This window comes from Melozone crissalis, unplaced genomic scaffold (assembly GCF_028551555.1).
Source record: "Melozone crissalis strain CALT ecotype California unplaced genomic scaffold, PUWL_Pcris_2 ptg000016l_1, whole genome shotgun sequence".
In the NCBI taxonomy this organism is placed as follows: domain Eukaryota; kingdom Metazoa; phylum Chordata; class Aves; order Passeriformes; family Passerellidae; genus Melozone; species Melozone crissalis.
The window spans coordinates 29,693,463-29,717,532 of NW_026535794.1; the positions used below are offsets into that span (position 1 = coordinate 29,693,463).

At 37.0% G+C, this 24,070-nt stretch overlaps 2 protein-coding genes across 3 annotated transcripts in view; both read right to left on the minus strand.

Moving 5' to 3' along the window:
• Positions 1–1,798, minus strand: part of AGMO (alkylglycerol monooxygenase) — a 187,494-nt gene extending 185,696 nt beyond the window's left edge. For both annotated transcript variants that reach the window (XM_054273897.1, XM_054273898.1), the window contains exon 1: positions 1,670–1,798. In XM_054273897.1, the coding sequence (XP_054129872.1) occupies positions 1,670–1,798 (129 nt within the window). The remainder of the gene's footprint in view (positions 1–1,669) is intronic.
• A 15,293-nt stretch (positions 1,799–17,091) lies between these two features.
• The window catches only part of MEOX2 (mesenchyme homeobox 2), a 51,437-nt gene continuing 44,458 nt past the window's right edge, over positions 17,092–24,070 (minus strand). Inside the window, exon 3 of the mRNA XM_054274038.1 lies at positions 17,092–18,340. Within this exon, the coding sequence (XP_054130013.1) occupies positions 18,116–18,340 (225 nt within the window). The 3' untranslated portion in view covers positions 17,092–18,115. The remainder of the gene's footprint in view (positions 18,341–24,070) is intronic.

A 24,070-nucleotide genomic window follows, 5' to 3' on the forward strand; every position in this document is an offset into this window, starting at 1 on the left:
CTGCTGATGAACCCAATGGACATACTATTCGTGTAATTGCTCCCTAAACAGTCAAGAATAGCAGCTGGAGAGGGAATAGATAGCTGCCACTTACCCATAAACACGGCCAGAAGGGGATGGATGAACTCTGCCTAAGCTCAGACCAAAGCCAAAGAGTTAAGACAGTTATGCCACTAAAATACTTTTATATGCCCACTGAGACAAGCATCAAAAGATCTGTTCTAGCAAAAAATGCACTGTCAGAAGGGAAATCCAGCACAGCTAACCTCAGATAGGAATTTAAGCAAAGCATAACAGTAATGGGAAACTTTTTCTTTAATGCTATTTTTTTTTGTGAGAAATATTCCTTTACAAGCTTATCCCAACACTGCTCTACAGAAGCAGGAGCCTACAGGTGCTTTCATAATTTAAAGTGTTAAGAATCCTTTCACCGACTTACAACTGTGTGCCTAGTAAAAGAAATTCGAGGTTTGGCTAACGTCTGACCTGAGTACTGCACACGGGAGAAGAAAGCCCAAGGATGTTAAGGTATGTTGCAGACAAGAAAGTATGCTCGTTGGAAATGTAGAAATGGTAAAAGGGACTGAGATATCAAAGAGAACTGGAAGGAGAGATCAGCTAACTAGGCATAACCATCGATCTTCGTTAATCATGACGCTGGAGCTTAGTTGCAAAACACCTCTGAGGACAGCAGTCCATTGACCAGACACTGCACACACAGGCTGGGCTTGCAGCAGCTTTCTGCTTACCTTACACAAAAGGGTTTACCTTTGCAGATAACACCCGTGAGTGAGGGACTGCTGCATACTACAATTCCCAGAAAGCTGCTGACAGCGCTGCACAGCCCATGGCACCCCCACTGCAGTCTGCCAGCACTGCGCTCCAAGGTAGACCTGTCAGAGGGGCTCATCAGAACTATCAAAACCCACGTAAAAAGTGCAGCTCTTCACTGAAGCTGGGCTGAATTCACCTTGACAAGGGCAAAATAGTGTTTATGTGCTGTCTCTGTGAGCAGCTGACATCGATCTGGGTTCAGAAGGAGCTGACAACCAAGATATGAGCAATAGGTAGGACAGAAGGGAGCAAAGGTATCTTCTTGGAAGTGAATAAACTGGCAGGGCGGGACGGGAGGATATGCTGCTGCCTGCTGACAAGGGAGTTCTCACCCACGACCTCTGTACTCTTGCCTTGGATATTTAGGACACAGCACTGTCCCAACACAAATATTTGTTCTAAATTCTCTTAAACAATCTTTATTTTTTATTTTAATTAGAAACCTTTTATTTTTCTGTCCTTGACTGAGCTTGACTTAAGGGCACAGAGAGACCTGACTTTTTGCTTGCTTTGAGAACCATAACAGCCAAACACAGTATCATATTTTCTTGTTTCCTCAGTTCAGTTTGCTGTCACTGTTCATCTCATCCGTGCTGCTGCATATAACACTAGCACCAGGAGAAATCATCACTTAAATACATGAAAATAGTGGGCACAGTTACACTGGCAGCTTACAGGCAGAAAACCTTTGAGGGAAAGACGGTTTTATCTTAATTTCGGTGCCCTTTCGCGGACATGGTTTCAGTGAGGCGCCCGCGGCTTTTGAAAACAGGCGCAGGTGGGCGAAGGGAAGGGCGAGGGATGCAGCCAGGGTGGGAAAGGAGGGGACTCTCACCTTCTCCACGTAGTCGGGCACCTCCTCCACCGCTCGGAAGGAGCTCTCTCCGGGCGCCAGCGCGTAGAAGAGGGCGCGGAGCTGCTGGCCCGGCGCGGTGCCCCGCGGCCCGCCCGCCTCAGCGCCCATGGCCAGGCCGCGCTGCGCCCGCCGCGCTCCGCTCCCGGGCCGGCGCGCACCGCCCGCCCCCGCCCGCCCCGCCGCGACCTCGCCTCGCCACCCCGTGGGCCCGAGGGCTTAAGGGCTGCCTTGCAGAAAGCTCACAATTTCTACTGCCCCGGCATCGTGCTGGTTCGGAGCTTCGCTTGGGTTTGGGGGCTCTTTTTTCTGCACGTGTCATCGCTGCCTGGCCCGCTGCTGGCAGCTGGGAGAAAGCTCTCGCGCGCCCCAGCTCCCTCCTCACCCTCAAAAGTCTCAGAACCTCAAAAATCCGCAGAGCTCAAGTCACCCTTTCTCAGTTTTAGACAGAACTCTACACAAAAATATAAACTATTGCTCAGGTTTGGAGTTCCATTGAAATAAAATGTTGAGGATTTTGAGAAACAAGCCAAGGTGTGCTCGGAGCCTCCTCTTCAGCCGTATGGGTTAGTCCAGAATTCTTCCAATTAAAAGCTTTTTTTTATTAGGACTTGTCATGGCTCCATTTTATATAGGTTCCATTAACATCACTGCATTGAAGGTAGCCTCTGGAAGCCATCGATTATGCTTTCATTTATGAAGGAATGAAAACTAAGGAAATAGAAATGGTGAAAAGAGATACATGTAGATCCTTTTAGAAAATTACTTTCAGAAATGCAAGTAAGGACAGGCTTTGTGCATTCAAGACCTTTGGTCTGAAGCTCAGGAGCATGTCAAATGTTTGTCAATCGTGCTTGATATTTGGTGTTAGTACAAATAATAACATTTCTGATGAAATGGATTAGCCAACAATAAAATAACACAATGTCTCAACAAACCCTTCATCTCAAATGCACAGTTCCACTAACAGTCTTTGCAGAAGAAATGAACTGCAAATCCTGTTGTAAAAGATTTTACCACAATTTAAATTCTGACAGTTATTAAAAAAGGTTTTTACTTTGCATCAGCCTTTAGTTTTGGAAAGGAACTATGCCGGGTAATTTCAGCTGAAATTTCTGTTTAGGAAAAGTGCAATGCAAAGAAATTGACATTTAAAAAACTGAAGTATTACACATTTGTGATGTTTGTATTAAATAAGTTTCCATTTAAGCAACAGCATGGAAGATCAACTTAAACATTTTGCAGTTTGAATAAAATATTTTGCAATATTGCAATATAATGTTGCAATACTGTAGAGAATGGCTGTCAGGAAATTACTGGAAATACTAATAAAATATTTGACTTTTAACTGAACAAACCAAAAGTATTGTAAAAGGGCATTGATGATGAAATAGAGTTGGACACCCTCTTAATATGTATAGTTTGTACAAATACTATAAGTAAAAAAGCTATTAAATTTATTTAAGTGCTTTAGAATTGTATCCTAGTGTTCTCAATTTCATTGATGATTTATGATAACCTGAAATTCTTATAAAACTCTAGTTGTTAAATTCTAAAATCTGAGTTAATCTAAATAACAATTGCAAATTTACTTAAAATCACACAAATCAACAGCATTTCGACTAGATCTTCATGGCAGGCAATGACAGAAAACATTTACTTTTTCATTTAGATTAGCCTCAATATTTCTGTGACATTACTCTCATGTTCAAGCTCCTTTAACTCAGCCTCACCTCAGCCGTACCATCTCACTCAGACACCTTCCTTGGTCTTGTGCTGGTGTTCATCTTGTTTTATCATCAGCTTTCAGAGTTAAAATGGCCTACACTTAATCCCACAAAAATTGCTATCAGTGAACTGGGGACCATTCTGGGCTAAGAATGTTTAGCAGGACAAGGGAGTCCGTGGCCACACAAGGTGGGATAGATTTTAAGTACCATGGAACCACTACATCATATTACACCAATCTGGGAAAGAAGACAGTCCATCAAGGACTTTCTACTTTCTTAAAGATTATTTTGGACCCCTGTGTCATTGTAAATTGTCACCTCAATATGACTGTACTGAAGCTCTTGTTTTCAAACAGGAAGGATAGAAATTGGGCTTGATCATACTTCAAACGGGAAGATAATGGATTGTGTTTTCCAGCTTCCCTGTCCTAGAAGAAATAGGAGATAGCACTACAATATCTGCATTTGTGGTGAGGGAAACAGTTTGAAATCTTGTCTGGAGCATTTATGAATGTTTTGCAAGCTTCAGTGGTCTGGCTCTGCCAATGTAGCTGCTATTGTCTACTTGTGCCTTGAAACTTAGCATGCAGTTTTCAATGTTCCTTCTTTCTGATGTTAAGAAAGTAATGGAAAATAAAGGAATATTGTTTCATTGGAGGTATAAGCCTCTGCCACACAATGTCCCTGTGAGTTAATTTTTTTTATGACTTTATTTTCCTCTTCACAATAAAATCAACAAACAGAAAAGTTAATATTTCCCATCCTACACTGCCATCAAAAATGCAGGAGGATGTTCCTTATGGAGACTGGGATCCTGCTGTTGACTAGTAGATAGTTCCAGTAACTAAGGCAACAAAGGCCTCTGTTCTGCTTAGAGGAAATTGGGGAGCTGGCCTAACATGATCTGTAGGTGGATCATATTTTGTTTTCTCTAAAGAACTTCATCCCACCCACTTCTTGAACAGAGAACGCCCAGAGTCTTCCTGTTTAGGTCTCTCTAAGCAGTAAAACAGCACTAAATAATAAAGTCATAAAGGGAATTAGGGCAGGTTGAAATTGGGATGGGCCATATAGTCTGCCTTGGCAGTCATTCACAGTAAACTAAATCATATCCAGAACCTAGCTGTGCTTAGTATGCTCTGTTTATGTAGTAGTATCTGCGAATAGAAGAACTTTAAAGAGTACACTTTAAATGAGTGCACAAGTAGATGTCAGAATTTTTGTATCACCACTCCAAGTATACAGCACCTACATTCATGCTTTGCAGGGGATGTCATCACAGAAGCACTAAATATAACAGCGTTATTATAAAACTGGTATTATAAAATATTTTCAGTGCTGCCTTTCCATTGATAAACCCTACATCACATTAAAAAAACCCCTACCATTAAAAAAAAGTCAAATGTTTATTTGCTTCTATTATAAGCTATATATATATATATATCAATGCACAAGTCTTAGTAAGAGCTAATGGCTCCAGAGACCCACAGATAGAGGTGTTCTTGAATATTAATCAATTTTGTGCCATGCATTTTGCAGTTTACTGCTAACTTTCCATTTCTTCTACACAGAAATAGTAGCCATAGAACAGGGAGCAGTCATCAGGATACTCAAGCAGGCTGAAGAATAAGGCAGACACTATTTTGGGGTATTTTTGTAATATTTTCCATCATTGTATGCACTTGAAATAATTTAACCTTTTGTTCTAACTGAGGAAAAATGTGTTTTAGTTTTTTTGTGTGAGAGGGAATGGGACAGGAGTTACTGGAAAAATAAATTCCATCTTCAAGGCAGACTTATCAAGGAAGTAACTTTAGAAGAACAGCCTGCCCACCTGTTGTGAATGTTTCCAAATTTTATCTGGCATGCTCTGCTGTGAAATTTCTTGCACTTTTATTTCTGAAAAACTTAGTTTAATTTTTTAGAAACAACAGGGTTCAGGCTGCTGTTTGCTGCATAATGCAAATCAGCATTATGTAACTTACAGATATCTTATACATCAAGATCATTTTATTAGATATGTTATAGCCTATTTAATAGCACTTTGTGTCACGTGCCCAGTGATTGTTATTGTTTGTTATCACCAAAACAGTCTCATTTTTGAATTAGGAACGGATGAATATCAACACTAGGTAGATCCAAAATTATAAAACATGAGAGGCACTCATGGGATTATAGCACATGCTACCACTTTAGTCCCTGTGCACGGGTAGGAATCATTTGAATTATTTCTGAGGAAGCATAGAAATTACAATTTTTCAAGCAAGGCTATCCAAAATGTTGATTCTTTTCTGTTTTGTTTTTAAAAAGAACAGTCATAGAGAATTATGAAGAGTATGCCTGCGTACATGAACTTCAACAGAAAGACTTTTGTCTGTTAACACTGGACATTTTTTAAAAATCTACTCTAGTATCAGCAGCAGATGTACTTTATCAATGTCATTGTGTAATATTTTAAAGCTTGAGACCTTCAAGAATAATTTGGCTTTAAATCAGCTATTTTTCTTTACTATAAGGAACACAGAATAATTTTTCTTTCCTAGGAAAACCACATAGCTTCTACTTCTTTCTAGCCTGCAAATCCCTAGTCCTTGAAAAACAGATTGTTTTCTGTGGATGACTCCTTTAAATAAATTACAGTGATTTATAAATGCTGAGTGCAATTAATGTGTTTGAATAAAATAAAAAGACTACAAAGCTTAGCTACCAAAGGCAGTAGAACACTTATGGAAAGGTGGAAATCCCCTTTACTTCCAAGTAATAATTTACCAGGGCCCCTGGCAGACAACAATCCTCCTGTGCCAGTAGGCCTGTACGGAGATGGACAGTGCCAGCTCCCCACCCTCAGCGAGTCCCCAGCCACTGTCCCCTTCCACTCCAGAGCAAACATTCACTTCTGGCCCAGCTGCCTCTGTGCTCCTGTTGTGCAGAGTCTGTTCTCCCTCCTCACCTTTAAGTCAGTGCATCAATTCCACAAATTCAGGTCTGAGGGCAAAGAAAAAGCCTTTCTCCTGCTGCCCAGAGACATAAGCTGACAGCCTTCTCCACTCAGGTCTCCATCCACCACTCGTCCACAAGTAGCCTCTTGCTCCCCTTGATCTGTTTCATGCTGCTGCAGGGACACTGTGAAAAAATTTCCCATCACCTGCCTGTCATCCTTGAAGCCACATGGTCACACACATCCTCCTCCTTCTCCTCTGACCCAGTGCCAAAGCCCACCTCCCACTGTGAGACCACCCCAGGAAGAAATATCAGGTTTTCCCTGCAGCCTAAACCTGAATCAGGATGTGTGTGCTTCACTGCTCCAGTTCTTTTGATACTCCAGGTTATTTATGTGTTACATGTTGAGAACTAAACCTTGCAATATTGTACAATTGCATCCTACCTGGAAACATTCCCAGCACACTCTCCACAGCTTGGCTGGCTCTTTAATTGCCCAAATATCTGCTAACTTAATGTCTGTTCTCTGCTAACTAAGTCCTGCTGACCTAAATGCATTCTTTCTTAATCAACCATTAGATAAGGACAGAGGCTCCTTTTTTGGAGGTCTTTTTTAATCAACAAGATGCATTTCAGAAAGCAACTGGCTGAAGGCTCCAGAAGGTCCTGGAAACTGACAGAAAGAACTAAATGTGGAAATGTGGATTAAAGAAGAATTAAAACAAGGGCATTAATAAATAAACCAAAATCTGCAAATAACTGTTAGCAGGAAAAGAAGGAAGGAAAAAAAATACTTAAAGGAAAGCAAGCAAGAGAAAATTCATTAATACCTCAAAGTTTTTTTGGCTATTTGAAATCAAGACCAGTAATATGGTCAGAGGTCCGAGTACAAGGTAGCATATGATGACTTAATTAAAGTCATCATATGCTATATATAAGGGCTGGAAATGTCTATTAAACTTACAAATAAATGTATTCAATCTTTGAGTGAATTTCATTTAGCAAGCCTGAAGTTCATTTCATGCTGCACACTTTAATATACAAAAAGCAAGAATAACCATTTAAGTTATTTATAAAAACAAATTATTGAAATTAGTATGATCAATCAACTTGCAGGTTATATATATATCACATTTTACCATAGCAAAAGCTTTTTTCTTGCTTTTATTAGTCCTCTCTTTTGTATGATGACTGTAAGTGAACAGCAGTATGAAATTTCATTTCTGGATGCACATCATTTTGAGGGAAGAAAGGACTATCCAGTACAAAATTCACTTAGGGAATGCCTAATTTTTCCTCCTTCATTCTAGGTTCCCATATATTCATGAATGTTTCTAATCTCTTTTTATGTTTGGGGAATGAAATAGGCTTCAAATTCATATGTCATAAGTATGGAATGTATTCCCTGATATTTAGTTGTGGGGAATCCTTTCTGTGTTGCAGAGTAACTTATACAGCAGCTGTGATCAAGATGTTTGTATGGTTTTCCTTGCTGTGCTGTTTACCTGTTCTGAAACACTTACTATTGCAACATCTGAGCCAAAGCACAACCAGAATGGTAATATTTGTATGCATAGTGTTTTGGGGGATACTTAGGGGTGTGTGGGGGTTTTGTGGCAGTTTTTCAAGATAGTGGAAGACACAATAGTGGAAAATTAGAAAAAGATCTTCAAGAGTCCAGATGCAACTGTCAAGGTCAATTCTGTCTACTTAGAGTAGGTTTGCAATGAATCAATTCCAGAATTTTGACATGAATAAACTCTCTAGATTTTAAGGGATTCATGAGGTACCTGGGGAATGTGTTCATAGTTAAAAGACTACAAAATCTACCATAATCTGAATAATTAAACTGGATCAATTAATAAAATCTTTTAAGTAAATTATATTTAAAATACATTTTTCAATTTAAAGATCGTACATTTCAATTTTAAAAAATGTACGTTGAACTCTCAACCTGTGAATGTGTGAAGATTTTAGGTCATGGTTCTCAGTCAGTAAAACTGCTGTTGACATTTTGGCAACTTTCATAACCTTCTTACTCCTTTGGGCCATGGATAGGTATGTTTTTGAATGTCAGTGAGTGGAAGAAATGGGAAGCAGGAAACTGAGAATAAACACGGGGTTACCTCTATCAACTCTTCAGAATTCAGAGGAGAAAGTTAATATTAACATCAGGTGCATTTTGAAAGTTCCACTGAATATGGGCGTGCCTTTTGAGCTCAGATGTTGTCACAAAGCTAAAGGAATTTGAAACATGTAAATCTGCATCTCCAATTTAGTCCACAGCACTTTTTTTCTTTTATAATTTTTCAGCTTTTTAACTGAAAAAATTCCAAATTTTGCTCCAAAGTAGGGAGAAAATTAAACTGCCAGTGTAAAGGCTTCTTAAAGGAACCTTTCCCTTTTTTCCATGGTTTTTTTTCCACAGGCATCTAATTTTACTGACAGTATCATATTAATAATGTCTTTGAGCTTATGCCAACTGGCATGCCAGAAGCTAGAGTTTTCATTTTATTTTTCCAAAATATAAGGGCAATTATGTCTACAATATTTTTCTTGGCTATTTTGGGCAACTGAAATTCTCTGAATTGCCACATTTCTTGCGTAAGTACTTAATCTGAGTTTGTTTTTCTGAATCATACCTATGCAGGATGCCTAAGCCACTGCAATAGAGAGGAGGCAGAGCAAAATCTTATCAATTTCATAATTGGAGCAAAAAATGAAATATGCAAGTAACATTGTAGCAAAGTGCAGTTGCAGGTAGATACATCATCATGCGTGTTCATTTCTTCCATTGCCATTCTCTGAATTGTTCTACAGCTGGGAAGTTTCTCCTCAGAAAAAGCTGCACAGCAGTGATAGACAAAAGCACAGATTAGAGATGCCTATGGTTTGCCTAAAGCTGCCTATACCTTTCAACATGATTCCTTAAGTGCCAATTTAAATATCACTATGATAATATAATCTTTTCCTGGCAAAATTTTCCAAGAAAATTACATGTGCCTTTGTCCTCAGAGTTTTGTCAGACTCATCAAAGTTTACTCCTTTAAGAGTGTTCAGTGAAGAAGCCTTTTCTGAAACCATTATGATTTTATGTTATTGTGAGGCAGTGGAAGGTGTTTTCACATATTTGCAAATATGTTAGGAGATTATAGTCTCCCTCTAGATTGAAAAGAAGTCTTTGTATTGAACTGTCAAATGCTCTATTCTCAAAATGATTTTAAATGCTGTTGTAGGATAGGTTTGATCACAAACTTATGGCTTCATCCTCATTTAATCTGTATTGTGAACAGGTACGGGCTGGGATTTAGCCATTAATGCAATACAACACAGAAACAATTTCAGCAATAATTTCAGCTTTATTTTCCTTTTTTTTCTGATGGGAATGTGTTTATCCAAGCCTCTATTCTGCAATGAAGAATGCTAATGAAGAACCTACCCTACAAAGTAATACTGGGATTTTGATAGGTATTCAACCTGGGCCAAAAAAGGGGTTTAGGGCTTTGTGGCTTTGTTGTGTAATGAAACTGCAATGGTATATTTCATAAATGTATTCATACAAAGTCTGCTTTTAATTTCATGAGAGCCTAACTCTAGCTTCATTAGGCTTATCTTCGTGCCATTGCTGGATCTTTAATTCTTCTTTTGTTAGTCTCTTAAGAGTCCCTATAACTTTTAACAGGAATCTGGCTGAGCCAAAAAGGAAATCATCTCAGTAATGCTGCATGCCAGTGCTTTGTGTACAACTCATTATCACAATATGCTAAGGCTGTTAGAGGCTGAGCCTGATATTGAAAACACGAGAGGAAGTCCTTATGGAAGTAAAACTGTTCTTCATAGTAGAAGACCAGTAGTTCAAAATCATCCAGATGTCTCAGGATTGATCAAAAATGTAACAGCACTACATTCTCAGTTACTTACAGGACTGCTCTTTATCTCAGCATCATATCAGTCTATTGTAAATATTTTGTCAAGGGTCTGCTTAAGGCAGGAGAGAAAGTGGATTACTTTCATCACTGATAAAGCAAACAATGCAAAGTCTTACTGTCAAAAGGAGTAAATGTGCCTGTGCTTTCCTCATCCTCATTTTTCAAACCACTAACAATGTCAGTCATTCTGAACACCAAGATTACAAATAGTAAAAGGACTGTTTATTCAAAAAATCTCCTGAAAATGGCATAGAAAATGGGAAGTCTTGCATTTATACTAGTAATCCCTCATCTCCTAACAACGCTCATCTGTTAGGGAGAGAGAAGTGTTGTAACATCTGGCTCAGTGTGGTGAGTTTTCCTCTTCAATTGGGAGGGCTGATGTCATGTAAGGAACAGAGCAGCACACTAACTGCTGCAAATGAGAGGCAGCAGCAGTGCTTATCCTGGGAGCTGGGGCTCATGGATCAGCTGAATGGCTGCCTGCAGCCCTCATGTGTTGATTCTGGCCCATTAACCATTCTATTAATCTTCAAAAAGCTTGAAAGCATGAGTGGTTTGGAGAGTGAACGTAGGTGAGAATTTGCAGGTGTCATTCACACAAAACAGCCATCTTCCACACTCTTTTCATCAAACAGCTTTTCCAGTCTTCCAGAGCGCAGAAGGAAATTCTTTCCTACACCTTTTACCCTGTCTGAAATTTCTGAGAATATCAGGATTTTTAACATTTTGCAACATGAAAATGCAAACATAAAGGACCAGTAAGAATCAGAAGGACATTTCTTTTGGAAAATTTATACACTTCATTCAACCCACATCCTTTAACTTTCAGTTTTTGAGTGTCACCACAATATATATACTGCTGCATGAGTCATCTCAATGCTGTATCAACCAACATTTCAATTCTCTCTTATATTCCATTCTATTCTTTTGGGAAAGAACAGAAGAACAGAGCAATTTTAGTCAATTTAAAGTTTATGCTGTGCTTGACACCTGACTTCACTTTAGTAACACCTGCCTGAAGAATAATTAGCAGGCCACTTTTAAAGAAAGAACTTCCATACACCACAGATGGCATTTTTCATACCAGACAGGCAACGATGTATGTTGGAAGTGAGCCAAACTGTCTGCAAAAACTGTGAGAAATTCAAGACAGACATCTGAATGGAAGGAAAGTTTTACCTTCCTCACCACCCCTACCCCCCACACCATTTGGGAACATCTGTTCAAACCTACCTTTCTATATAATACACTTTATTTTTCTTATCTACTAATACCACAAATTGCAGAATGAAAGCAACATGGCAAGATTGTTTCATATTGCTTATGGAACCTAAAATTTAATAACTTAATGTGATGATTTGCCAGCTATACAAATCCTGCATTATGACTCCTGTTAGAACCAAAACCAGAATTTTCATAACCCCATAATATGGGGTTCTCAACTCACATTTCAATAAAGTGGTCCTAATTTTCACTGTGTACTCAAAACTTTGTTGAAATCAGGATACTGTGTGTCATAATGGAGGCACAAAGTCAGCAGTCACTTTGGAAATTATTGGCTAATGTCTTAATCCTGTACTGTTCACTGATTTGTATGAACTTTTGTGTGTACTTTGGGCTAAGTCCAAATCCTTGTGAAATCAATCGTAATCTTTCCATTGCCATCTGTAGGCTTTAGATGAGGTCCTTTGCTGCCTTAGAAGAACCTTTACTTCTTTCTTGCAGAAATATTCCATATAAAAGGAATCCTGAGATCTCATCTTAAAATTGTCATCAGAATCAAATGTCTTACACAAATATGCTAAAATTAGAAAACTGACAGCTCTATGTTGTACCTAGTGCCACTTACGGAAGAAAAGTTGTGTATTTTATTTCCATAGTTCCAGCAAATAGATATCTACACAAGAATTATAGAAATATGTATACAAAATTATTTACAATGTGTTCTAATTCCAAATTTTGGGGCTTTTTTCCTCCCTTGCCAGGTTTTACTCCCTCAAATGCATTTCTGTGGTGATTTCATAGAATTTTTCTAAGTGCACTTTTCAAGATACATTTTTAATTTGGGAAAATGCCCATTTCAGTATTTTCTCAGCTGTGCATGTGACTTTTTTGGCAAATAATGTGGTAAGTATTCAGAATAGACATATTTTTAAAAACCCTGAAGTCCATAAGCAACCATAACTTACATATACAGTGTCTTTATGTTCATGGTGACACTAGGGATGAGAATCCATCCCTAATTACTATACTATTCCTACAGATATCTGCCACATTAATTTCTTCATATTGTTTTGGAACATGCTTTTATAACACAAATTTCATTATATTATTTTGTGGTTATGAGACAATAAATTCCTACAGAAAACAAGTCTTGTGCTGTTTACTTAAAGGATAAGTGAATCTCATTAATTTGTTGGTCACCATTGTAAATAACATTTCACAAAATTTTTCTTAATGGATAGTAAATTTTCAAAATTTTCCAAAAAATAATTGAAATATTAGCAGAAGAGAACTTGTGTCAAAATTTTTTCTTTCTTGAGAAATGTCAATCTGTGAGTTAGCAATCTTATTCTGTTAGACAACAGAATTAAATATTTGAGTTCAAGTATATAACCTTAATAAACATAATACACAAAGATTTTTAAAGTTTTTAGTTCACAAATTCCAAACAAGAATAGAAAAAATCATTTATGGAAAGAACGGGAATGTGACAACACACTTTATTCCTGTTAATTAGTCCTCTGAACACAACCAGTAACATTTTAATAATTATTTAATATCCTGAATCACATTCTTACACCTTATCTTAATTATATTGTTCAATTCTTCTTTGAAGAATGACATACTGCTCTTTTTTTGTGAATCCAGTTAAGGGAAGGAGTGAGGGTTGCAAGAGTTGGAATAGGTTGTCATAGAAGGCATTCAAGGGGCAAATAATATTTAAAAAGAACCATCACAGGACATTTACTAGAGGCCTGAATCTGATCCCACAAGGCTTACTTGGCCTGTCAAGGTGGCCAGTACAAATTTCTTGAGTGCCCTTTTAAAATCTTTGGAGTTTTCCTAAAGAAAAATGATTTAGCAAACTCTTCATTTACAATGCTTTGTGGGATCTTCTCTGTTTATTGATCTCAACCAAATCTACTGTTCAGGTGATGCATGCACAACTTGGACAGAGGTAATAAACGACCGAGAAACTGCTAAAACATTTGCAGTTTTTACACATGAATGTGATAACCTCTTGTTATGCCATATGGAGGCCCTGAATAACAGCCAGGGGCCTTAAATTACATTGAAACTGATTCCTACACCACAGCTCTCAGCCGTAAATGATGCCAAAAGACCACAGGCTTAAAATTAAAATGGAAAGAAATATATAAAAGCAAATGAGCTCCAGTGAGTCATTATTAATCTGAGGTTATAGTGCCCATCACTACTGAAGCCCTATGCCAGTTACTCCAAGTTATCTGTTATGTTGCCTTTTTTAAATGAATGTAGACATCAGGTTGTATACCGAATTCTCCTTTTTAATCCACACCCATTGCATAATGATATTAAATTACAGTTCATAAATAGTTAAATTATATTCTCTAAAATTTCTTGAATCTTGTAGTTTATCTTAAATGCTGCATGTACTTTCTTCAATACAAGCTGACCCAAGAGACACCAAATGACTGAAGCCAGGAAATTCTAAATGAGGGCTCAAGCTGACATTTTGTTCCTAATTTATATGTCTCTAACTTATAACTACTCAGAGTGTATGTCCTAATAGTGCTTCTTTCTTTATTTGTATAAATAATGTTATTGCAGCAGTCAGAACCTCCACTTAAAGCAGGAAACATAAACTACCTTGAAACTTGGCCTATGGTAGAAAAATATAGGTGTAGTCTCTTCTTGTGCTCCCTTTTTTCTGACTACTTTTGGATCAATGAAAAAGTCAAGAAAAGATGCTACTTTTGTACTTTTGCACAAAAAGTATTACTTTTTGTGTAGTTAAATAAATTCAGCCACCTTGCAATGGTATTATTTTAACAATATCTCAATATCTAAAATAATGAAGCTAAAATAAACAAAATAATGAAATAAAAAAACAGCAGTTATAAAGGAAGAGAAAGAAACCCTGCAATTGGTATATAGCTTTGTACCTGAGAAAAAAGAATTCTTATCATCCATCATGCTGAAAATTAAACTGTTAAGCATCACTGTCATTTTACAGTCAATTGTATTTTCTGTGTATATTTTCTGAGTACATTTTTATGTCTGGCTCAGAGACACACCAACATAAAATCAGAGATTGACTCTGGAGAAATACGATGTTGAAACTAGGGTTGCTCAAAATCCTCATGATTCATCAGAAGACAGATTCATTGACAACAAGTCATGAATAGTGATTATCCACTATTTAATAACAGTAAATAATAAAGATAGACCAAACTGACTATGTTTCATTACAGTTACATTTCACTCTATAACCAAGTGCTTGCACAACTTTGGGCAAGTCACAGTCTTAGGGGTTGATTTTGTCCATGTGTTAAATAGTAAAGTCTTAGCTATGACTAGACTGGTAGAAGACTTAACAGTCTGCAGACAGATATAAAACAAACCCTTAAGTTATAGTTCAAAAGCCTTTAACCATATCTGTTTTCAGTAACAAAATTGTGCTACAACTTTGATACAAACTCGTGGCATCTTACCACACATGGTTGATCCCAGGAGCTTCCCTAAGAGATTTTTTGTGTAATTGGTGTTTTCAGAAGAAAATGAGACACCATCTGCATTGATGAGTCCTGAGCAGACCTGCTGACCTGCAAAGAGGGGCTTACAAAGTGTGGGGCATTTCTTGCTGCTCCATGTGGCTTGAATAGGAGCTAGCTGAAATCTGGAAGAAGCATGGCTGTATTTCTGCGGGGCTGAGCATGCAAGGAAGTTCCTTCAAGAACATGGTAGCAATCACTGTGCCTTCCTAGGTCCAGCTGCTGCCAGTGCAGGATCTCTGCACCACAGTGTGAGCACCAATGGTGCACCAACAAACCGTGGTTAAAAGTCGAGAGGGGTCTTTAAGTAGTCTGAGAAATGAGAGTTAGCACCTTACAGCCATTTTCAAAGTCTGAGAGTTAGCACCTTACAGCCATTTTCAAAGTCTGAACTGCTTTTAAAGCATAGGAAATGTTAAATTTTTTTTAGTTGTCTCTTTGTTCTGAAATATAGTTACATTATTTGGTCTTTTGTTTCAAGTTTATTCACTTACCTAAAGAAAAAAAAACAAACACCTCCTAGCGCTGTAAATCAACTTGCACCTTTCTCTCTCTTCAACCTGTGCTCTAAATCTCAGCAGATTCAGTTAAAACTAGGAAAATGGAAAAATACTATCTTTCTCAATAGGAAAAGCTGGCTGCTCCCCTACAGCAAGTAACCCAGTCCAATCCCTGTGCCACTAACAGAGTAACACACCTCACAAAATGCCTTGGGCTAGGAACACATTGGTGCATTTCACATAATGTAAATAAAGCACTTCCATTTGTTTTGTAAAGTGTCAGCTCAAACTTGGTTGATCTGTTTTCAGATGCAGTTGTAATTTTTTCATGAATGGCAGCAAGAAACAATTCTGCAAACCATGAAATGTGTTTTTGGCCAACAGTACTTGGAAGACATCTTCTCTCCCCTTTACTAGCAAAACAAGTCACTTTATATTTGACTAAATCTCTGTGGTTAAGAAGTGTTATTTGAAAATTAATGATAATTATTTTCAACTTTCCATTGTAATTTTTCATTTTGAAATGTAGTTATATTTCATTTAAGGGGAAGGAAAAAATAGCCAAGAGTAAAAGCTTTAGTATGAATCACTGTAAGTTTTTTCTGTTCTCATAATTCCTACAAAACCCAAAAACCTTTCCCACCCAGACATAAAATCAAAAATATAAGTACTCACAATAGTTAGCTTACTTCTCTTATCTAATTCCTGTTCTCAGTAATTTTGTATGACAAGGACATTTAAAAAAGAGCTGAGAAAAAAATGCAAAGCCCCTTAAGCTGCAATCAATAAAATGCTCTGAAGTCTTTTAAGAAATTAATTACCCATTGCTTGGATATTTTAAACTAAAATGGTCAAGGCAAGAATTAATGTGCAAGAAAGATCAAACTTGCAGTAGAAAGGATTTGGAAAATAGACACAGATTTCTTGATTGCATTTAATTTTCATGATGCCCTACTGCTCCACATAGCAGAGTTTCAGTGAATGCTCACAAGTACCTGCTAGGATGTGCATATTTCTTGCTCCCTCTTTTTTTCACCCACTTCCTTCTATCGCACTACCCAGTCCAATTCATCTCTGAATTTTTGAGGAGATGCTTTGAGTTTTTATATTAAACAACTTTATTGAACAAAGGCATGATTAGTATAAGTATGCATCCCTTCCTTAAATTTATTCCCTTTCATCCATTTCAACAAGTTCTACAAAATAACCCTTTACATTTGCTTTAAATATGGAAAAATTATGGAACAAAGTCTTGTTGGTTTTGGCTGAAGACATCATTAGCTGCTACTTAAATTTTTCCTGCTAAAGGAAAGAGTTTCCCAAATGGATCAAGGTAGAAGGTTTGTCCAAGATTAAAAGCCTAAGTTTGAAAACAGCTTTGTGTTGTCCCCAGACGAAGTTCCAAAAGACACAAAAAGAGACAGAGCTGCTTAGGCAAAAATCACTTTTAGAGTCCTATGAAATCACTGTAGAGAGACCAGAGTTATTTAAAAAGGATTATTTATTAAACATATTTCTTTACAAAGTACAATCAATGGTTTGCATTAAATTTTGGGGTTTGGTATTTGCCTGTATGTACACAAAAGCTTATAACAGAAATTATGTCTTGATTTTACACATGGGACACAATACAGAGTTACCTTCATATTTTGATTTCTGCCAACATAAGCAGTTGATAATAGCTTTCAGTTTAGCTGCTGTTTTTTCAAACTGAACATGAAGCAACAACATTTCTGCAGAGTTTCAGCATTTATCAATGTACTCAATTATGACAAAGTAGAAATGATTAATCCTTTGGAAAGTTTCCACTGAGCATGAGTGGAACATGACATTTTTGGCAGGTTACTGGACTATCCTTATGATTGTTAAAATCACTTTTTGCAGTTATAAGATAGGAAGAATTGAGGAGCTAGGTAAATTTAATAATACCCTATTAGCAGCAGTTGATAGTAAATGCAACATAAGGTTTGTTTTGTCTGTCATACAAGGATGTGTCCTAGCAGACACTATTGTATTGTTCTCTACTTGAACAAAAGTATCTGCATTTATTGTATGTCTTTGGTAAAACAAAACAAAGATATAGAGACAAAAAGCCATTTATTGTCATGAGTGACTATTGCCATCAGCTAATATGAATGCATTGCTAAAAATTAGTGAAGACAGGAAAATGCTGTAAGGTAAATATATACAGAGTTAAAATACAATTCTTATCCACTAGATAGTGATTTTGTGGCACTGTGGTTTTCAGAATATAACATCTTTGAGAGCAATGTAATTTTCAGTGCAAGCTTAAGCAAAAATACCTGCCCGCTGTCATAAAAACGACAAACAAATCTGGAATGTTCAAAGTAAGTTTGTCTTCCACTTCTCCACTCTTGAGGCACCTTTAAGACACGGCACTTACTGTAAACCATCTAAGAATCGAGAAAAGCAGACACAATAAGCCTGAATTTTCCATAACAACTTTAAAGATCACTGCCAGAGTCACTTGCATAAGTAAACGATGCCTGTGTAAGGCTTGCCAGCAAAGCATCTTTCCTGAGAACGGAGCTGGGGCACTCTGTGTGCATCATAAGTGTGCGTGCTCGGAGCTGTGGTCGCTGTCGTGGCTGTCGTCGTTGGCTAGAGAGTCCCCCGTGTGCTGCAGCCCGGCGGCGCCGATGCCGGAGAGCTCGGAGGGGAGCAGCGTGCCCTTTTTCACATTCACCAGTTCCTTCTCCCGGGCTGCTGCCCCTTGCTGGCCCCCTTTTACACGCTTCCACTTCATCCGTCTGTTCTGGAACCAAACTTTTACCTTCACAGAAGAAAGAGAAAACAAGAAAATAAGGATAGGGTCACTGAAGGTAAAAGTCAACTTTCTACCTGTAGCCCAGCACTTGGGGATTGTATTTTCCTAATGTGCCTTTCTGTCTGGATGGTAAAGAGCTTAGCAAGATTTCCCTGAAGACCAGGCAATTCAGTTTTGGGTAGGATGTGAACACTGGGGATAGTGTCAGCAAGGGAGGAAAAGGGGCTAGTCTTAAGAAGACAGGCTATCTGCTACAGACAGTTCTGTAGGAACATCTCCAGGCCCTTTAGAAAACATTAAAAAGATCACATACTCTTGAAAAATATATTAATGCCATTTGTCAGAGAGAGAGACAAAGTCAAAATGTTTCCCATCAAGGAACTGTGCAAAAGAACATACAATTTGAGTAACAGAGAACCCTTCTTCAGAGGGTAGTTACTCTGCAAAACAACTTGCCTGAAATTTGGCATTGCTTTCTTCTTTGTTTCTGTAAGCTGGTGATGAGTTTCAGGTGCACCACTTTAAAGGTGCCTTTTTTTTAAACTTGCTGAAGTATCTGAAAGACCATTTCTTACTATAAGAGCTTAAGACTTCCCTATTTCACAAATGCATTCAAATTATTCTAGTCAACTGATCCTTTATTCTGCTGCATTTAACCATAGACCCTGATCAAATTTTTTAGACAAATAAATACTCACAGAGTCAGAAGGCAAGGCATTTATAAATTGAGTCAAAATTAGCAAATAATTTCAGATAAGAATGAAAAAGAAATTCATAACATGGAAGACTAAAAATGTATCTGTGTTTAAGTCATATTAAACCCCAAGATTTTATGCCAGCTGAAACTCATTTCCGCTCCTCCCCATCTCTGTATGGAAATATATGAGGGAAAAGTAAACCTAAATTATTTGCACTGCAAACCACAATATTTTTCAATAGCCAAAAGAAAAGTAAAGAAAAAAAAAGATGTGCATAGCAGCTGTCAAATATATTAGACCAGATTAAAGGCTGATTTCAGATCAGCTTCAAGTACTGTCACTGAGAACAGTATGAATAGAATATTGTTCAGTTTGATTCATTTCGAGTTAATGTAGCTGAAAAATCTCGTGTGTGTGTGTGCAGCTCTTCAGATGAAGGTTCCACAGAAAAATAAACAATGCCTGCAACATTTAACTTGGAAAAAAAGCAAGAAAGCTTGCAATGCTAGTATATCCTCTGCTGTGTTTAGCAGAATGTGTTTCAGAGTTTTAAAAGAATCAGCAAGCAACAGGCACAGCAGGACATATTGTTCAACATGAGTAATAGAGCCACAAAAATGCTGTTTTGCTGAATCTGTCTTACACATCCAGGAAACCTCACAGTTTTTAACCTTTACTATTGCTTTGAATTTTGCATTAAAATTTTACTACAGTTGAACTGATAGATAGCGTTGCACTCTTTGTGTATGTATATAGGAAGGAAGAGAGCTTATTTATTTTTTTAATACTCTATATTCCAGTTAAAGTCAAAGTGAGCTGTTAAAGCAAATCACTTGGGAACAGGGAAAAATTATTCCAGGTTAGTTAAGAGCCTTAAAGCAGAGCACATCTTTTCCTCTAGTCAGCTCATCAGAGCCAAAGAAATCTAGCTTGCCAAGTGAAAAAGTGTAAAAGGGAAGGTATTTATTCGTGGCTGCTGTGATGTTGGATATTACCATACTCAGAACTGGTATCAGAAGCGATCCTGGAAACAACATCCTCAAAAGGGTATAGCATTGGCAGCTTTCTGGGAGAAGTGATAATATTTAGTTTCATTTTTGGGGGGTTTTTTAATAGTGAAGTTGCCCTTGCAAAAGGCACTGCTCTACTTGCGCCCTTGTGCCAGGTAGTGCAGTAGATACGACTGCAATCATTATCTGAGCATCAAAAATAATACACTTTGGATTGGACCCATTATTACAGGATATTACCGCACTTCTTATGAAATAAGAGCCAAGCCATTATTCTTTGGTAAGAAAAAATTACAGGATTGGAGTAATTATTAAAAGGTCCAAGCAGTTCTCTGGATGTTTTTATGTCCTTGAACATTCACAGAATAATTCACATCACTTAAAGCCTAGAAGAGAGTAATAATAATTTATAGAAAACATGGTTTCAAAAAAAATGACAATAATGCATTTGAAGTAAAGGTTTCAGTGCACAGCCTGGTTGCAACCTACTTTAACTTACTGGAATAAGAGACATCCAGGCCTTCTGGATGCGGTCAGTTCAGTTGTGAATACTTGAGAAACTGAAGCTAATATTCCTGTGACCAGTCAGACACTGTCGTGGATGGGACAGGAGTGAACAGGATGATTAATGCCTGGCTTCTGTTCCAGGTGCTCATTTCTGTTCTCTCACAGAAAAAACTAATTCTCACATCTGCTAAACTGACATTTTTTGACTGTTTTCTACTGTAATTTAATAACTTGTTCTGGTTTTCATTTTTTATGACAATACGTTTTGGTTCTGCTTGTTATAATTCAGGCCATTTTGACAACAGCAGAGTTGAGATGAGTCTGTGTCCTTGAGCATTAAAACCAAAAGATTGACCCCAGGTCCAGGTAATGAGTAACTGAATCCAGGCTGGGGAGTACTTCTTTATTCAGATCACCAGCCTTCAGATCAGCTCATGAAATTATGCCTTTAAAGTGCCTCCACCAGGGATTAGTAGAGGTCAGCACCTGCATATTAGTTGATATAAATCAGTTAAGGGATGATGACTTCCCTTTTCAAGGATGAGCACAAGTTACATTTGCATATTCCTCCAAGGATCCAGCATGTAATGCTATGTCTGCAGGTGACCCATTGTACGTGAAACATGGCATTTTGGGAAAGTTGGGCTGAAATGACTCCAGCTCCCTTTTTGCATGAACTCACTTGAGTGTAGAAGGAAGAAAGTAACCCTGACAATCTCTTAGGAGCAAATATACTACTGAATATTACGAACATATAGCCTTCCCATAAAGAGAAAATGGTAACAATGTTAAAAAGGGGAGGGAAAGGCTTTTTTGTTCATTACTTTTAATAAACTGCATCTGATTTACTTATAGAATATAAAATGAGCAATTGCTTTTTTGGTATGTCAAAGATTATTCTCAAAAGCTAGAAATCATTTGTAGTCTATTCTCAAAAGCTAGAAATCATTTATAGTCAAGTTTATCATTGGAAATTTTGTGAGTTTATTTTGATGCCATTTACTGTGGCACACACAAAATATTTTTTAATATATATTTCTTTATGTCCTCCATTATGAAGTATTGAAGTGCACTTTTGATCTGATCCAAAGTACACTAATGTCAATGTGAGGTTTTTTTCATACATATCAATAGACTCTAAATGAAGACCTTAATGCTCATTTGCTAATAATATGAGTCAGGTACTTCACTTGTTATTTCCTCTAGAGATCAAATTTAGATATTGGAATTCTGAACTTCCTTTGGAGCTGAAGGTCAGTTATAGAGGGTATAATTGTTACTGATATGTGATCCATCGATATTTTAGTAATGGAAAGGAAGTGAAGCAAACTTTGTGTGAAGTAATTCAGAGCATCAGTTTATCTTGGTTCATGGAAAAGAATGCTTTTTAAACACACAATTCATTTAAATCTTCATGCATATAACATGAGTCAAAACAAAAAACCCTGAAAAACATAAAGGAGAGAGGACTAAGAAAGAAGATTGAAAGTAAAAGAAGTAGAATAGAATAGAATAAAATAGAATAGAATAGAATAGAATAGATCAAGAGTGACAGAGTGACTGAATGACTGAAAGAAAAATAAAGAAAAATTGAAATAAAAATAGAGAGAAAAATCCTTGCTGAAATGAACTTAAAAATTTTTGAAATTTCCCCCAGTGAAAGGACTAGTAGTGACATTCAAAACTTTTGCAAAAAATTATATCCTTTAAGAAAGCTTAAAGATCTACTGTGACAAACTTAATAAGATTTACAGAGCTTTTAATGCTATTTTTCAAGCCTAAGTTAGCTCCCGCAGGGTCTGAGTATGCTCACCACCTCTCAGAATCAAGTCCTGATTGCCTACTGTTTATGGAAATGCACTCCCTCGTCTCCACCCTTTGACTAGCACAACTTGACTGTATGGAGCAAGCATGTGTATGCGCAGCAAACAAAGGAAGTGGCGGGAAATGAGCTGCATTAAAGATGATGGTAGCATTAACAGCTGTTTCTAAATCAGCGCTTATGAGGCAGTCTATTGAGCACATCTGCTTACTGGCACGAAAGCCCTGTTTCTTTTCCCTTAGTCGACAAGTTGTTTAGCATCTGCATCTCCACATCTGATGATTAGACTGTTACTTTAGATACGAGTAAATTATTTCTCATCACATATCTCCTGATCTACAAGATAAATGTTTTGCTGTGACCAATTTATTTTAAGGTCTGCTCTGTAGGAATCATAGGAGGGGAGTTAAAACAATGAGGTTGACATTGTTAGTGTCTACATTGCCAAAATAATTATTACATACTTATGAAATATAGGTCCTTAGTAGTCTGAAGGACCACATGATGGGCTGTGTTGGATGTGTATCTTTAATATAACTTCCTTATGTGGACATCAACAACTCCTTTTGATTCAAAATGTAAATATTTCCTAAATGTCTGATTTAGTGCTCCTTCTTCAGCAGAGCCTTTCAGTCATGTTAACTTTAAGAATAATTGAATGAAAAAGTAATGACTGAATTCAAACTATCTTAGTTTTACTATCAGCTCCCTTTCTTCTTTTAAGAAAAAATACTTTCTCTTTATAAAAGCTATTTTCTGGAAATGAAAAATTCTTTCCTAAAATCTGGTTTTCTATTCCAGGTTTTAGTGGCATGAGTCCTAAACAAGATAAAAATTTGAGGCCTGATATCTAGAGAGCCTTAAAAATTAGAAAAAAGAGTGCTGTGCCAGTTGTAGCTATTCTTTTGTTTTAGGGGATCCATATTTCTAAGCAAGAGTCTTTGCAGTCAGTATCCTAAATTCCATGTTTTAATATACCTAAATGATATGCCATGAAGACCAAAGTAGCAAGCCTTTAAAGCATTCTGCCTCAGTCAGCCATTATCCATTTACATTTATTATTTTTAAATCTTTCCATTTACTTTCCTCTGATACAGACAAACATACGAATAATAAAAAATAACCCTAAGTTTTCAAAATTAGAAAAAAAATTAGTTTACTTCTAAACTTTCTTAGGCCTTGAAAACATTCCTGTTATTTTTAGATAGTACATTTATGCTGCCAAGTTTTAAGGAAAGTCAAACTCCTGAAATTTACAGAAATCTCTGGTGTTATACAGCTGAAGCTTGCCTTTTTTGCATGCATATAGATAATACTTTCATGATAGTTTATTCAGAAACTTATAGAAGTAAAATAGAAGTGTACAACCTATGAATAAATATAATTGCTCATAGAATATAACAAAGGAATTCAATTTTCTATTCCAAAGAAAATCTCATAAAAATCTCAAATATATTTTAGAGATTAAAACTAATTTAAATAAATTTTATTATTAAATGTTTTCTTAGGTAATATAAAATATTTCCAAAATCCATCACTTGAAGAAAATGGACTTATCTTTGGAAATTAAGGAGTGGTACCAGAGCCTTGTGATTAAAATTATTTAAGTCACCTGCTCACTTATTTAAAATGATCTGCTTCATGTTTCATTACAGAACTTTACACTGAATGTGTACAAGTACTTTGCAGCAGCTGTTGA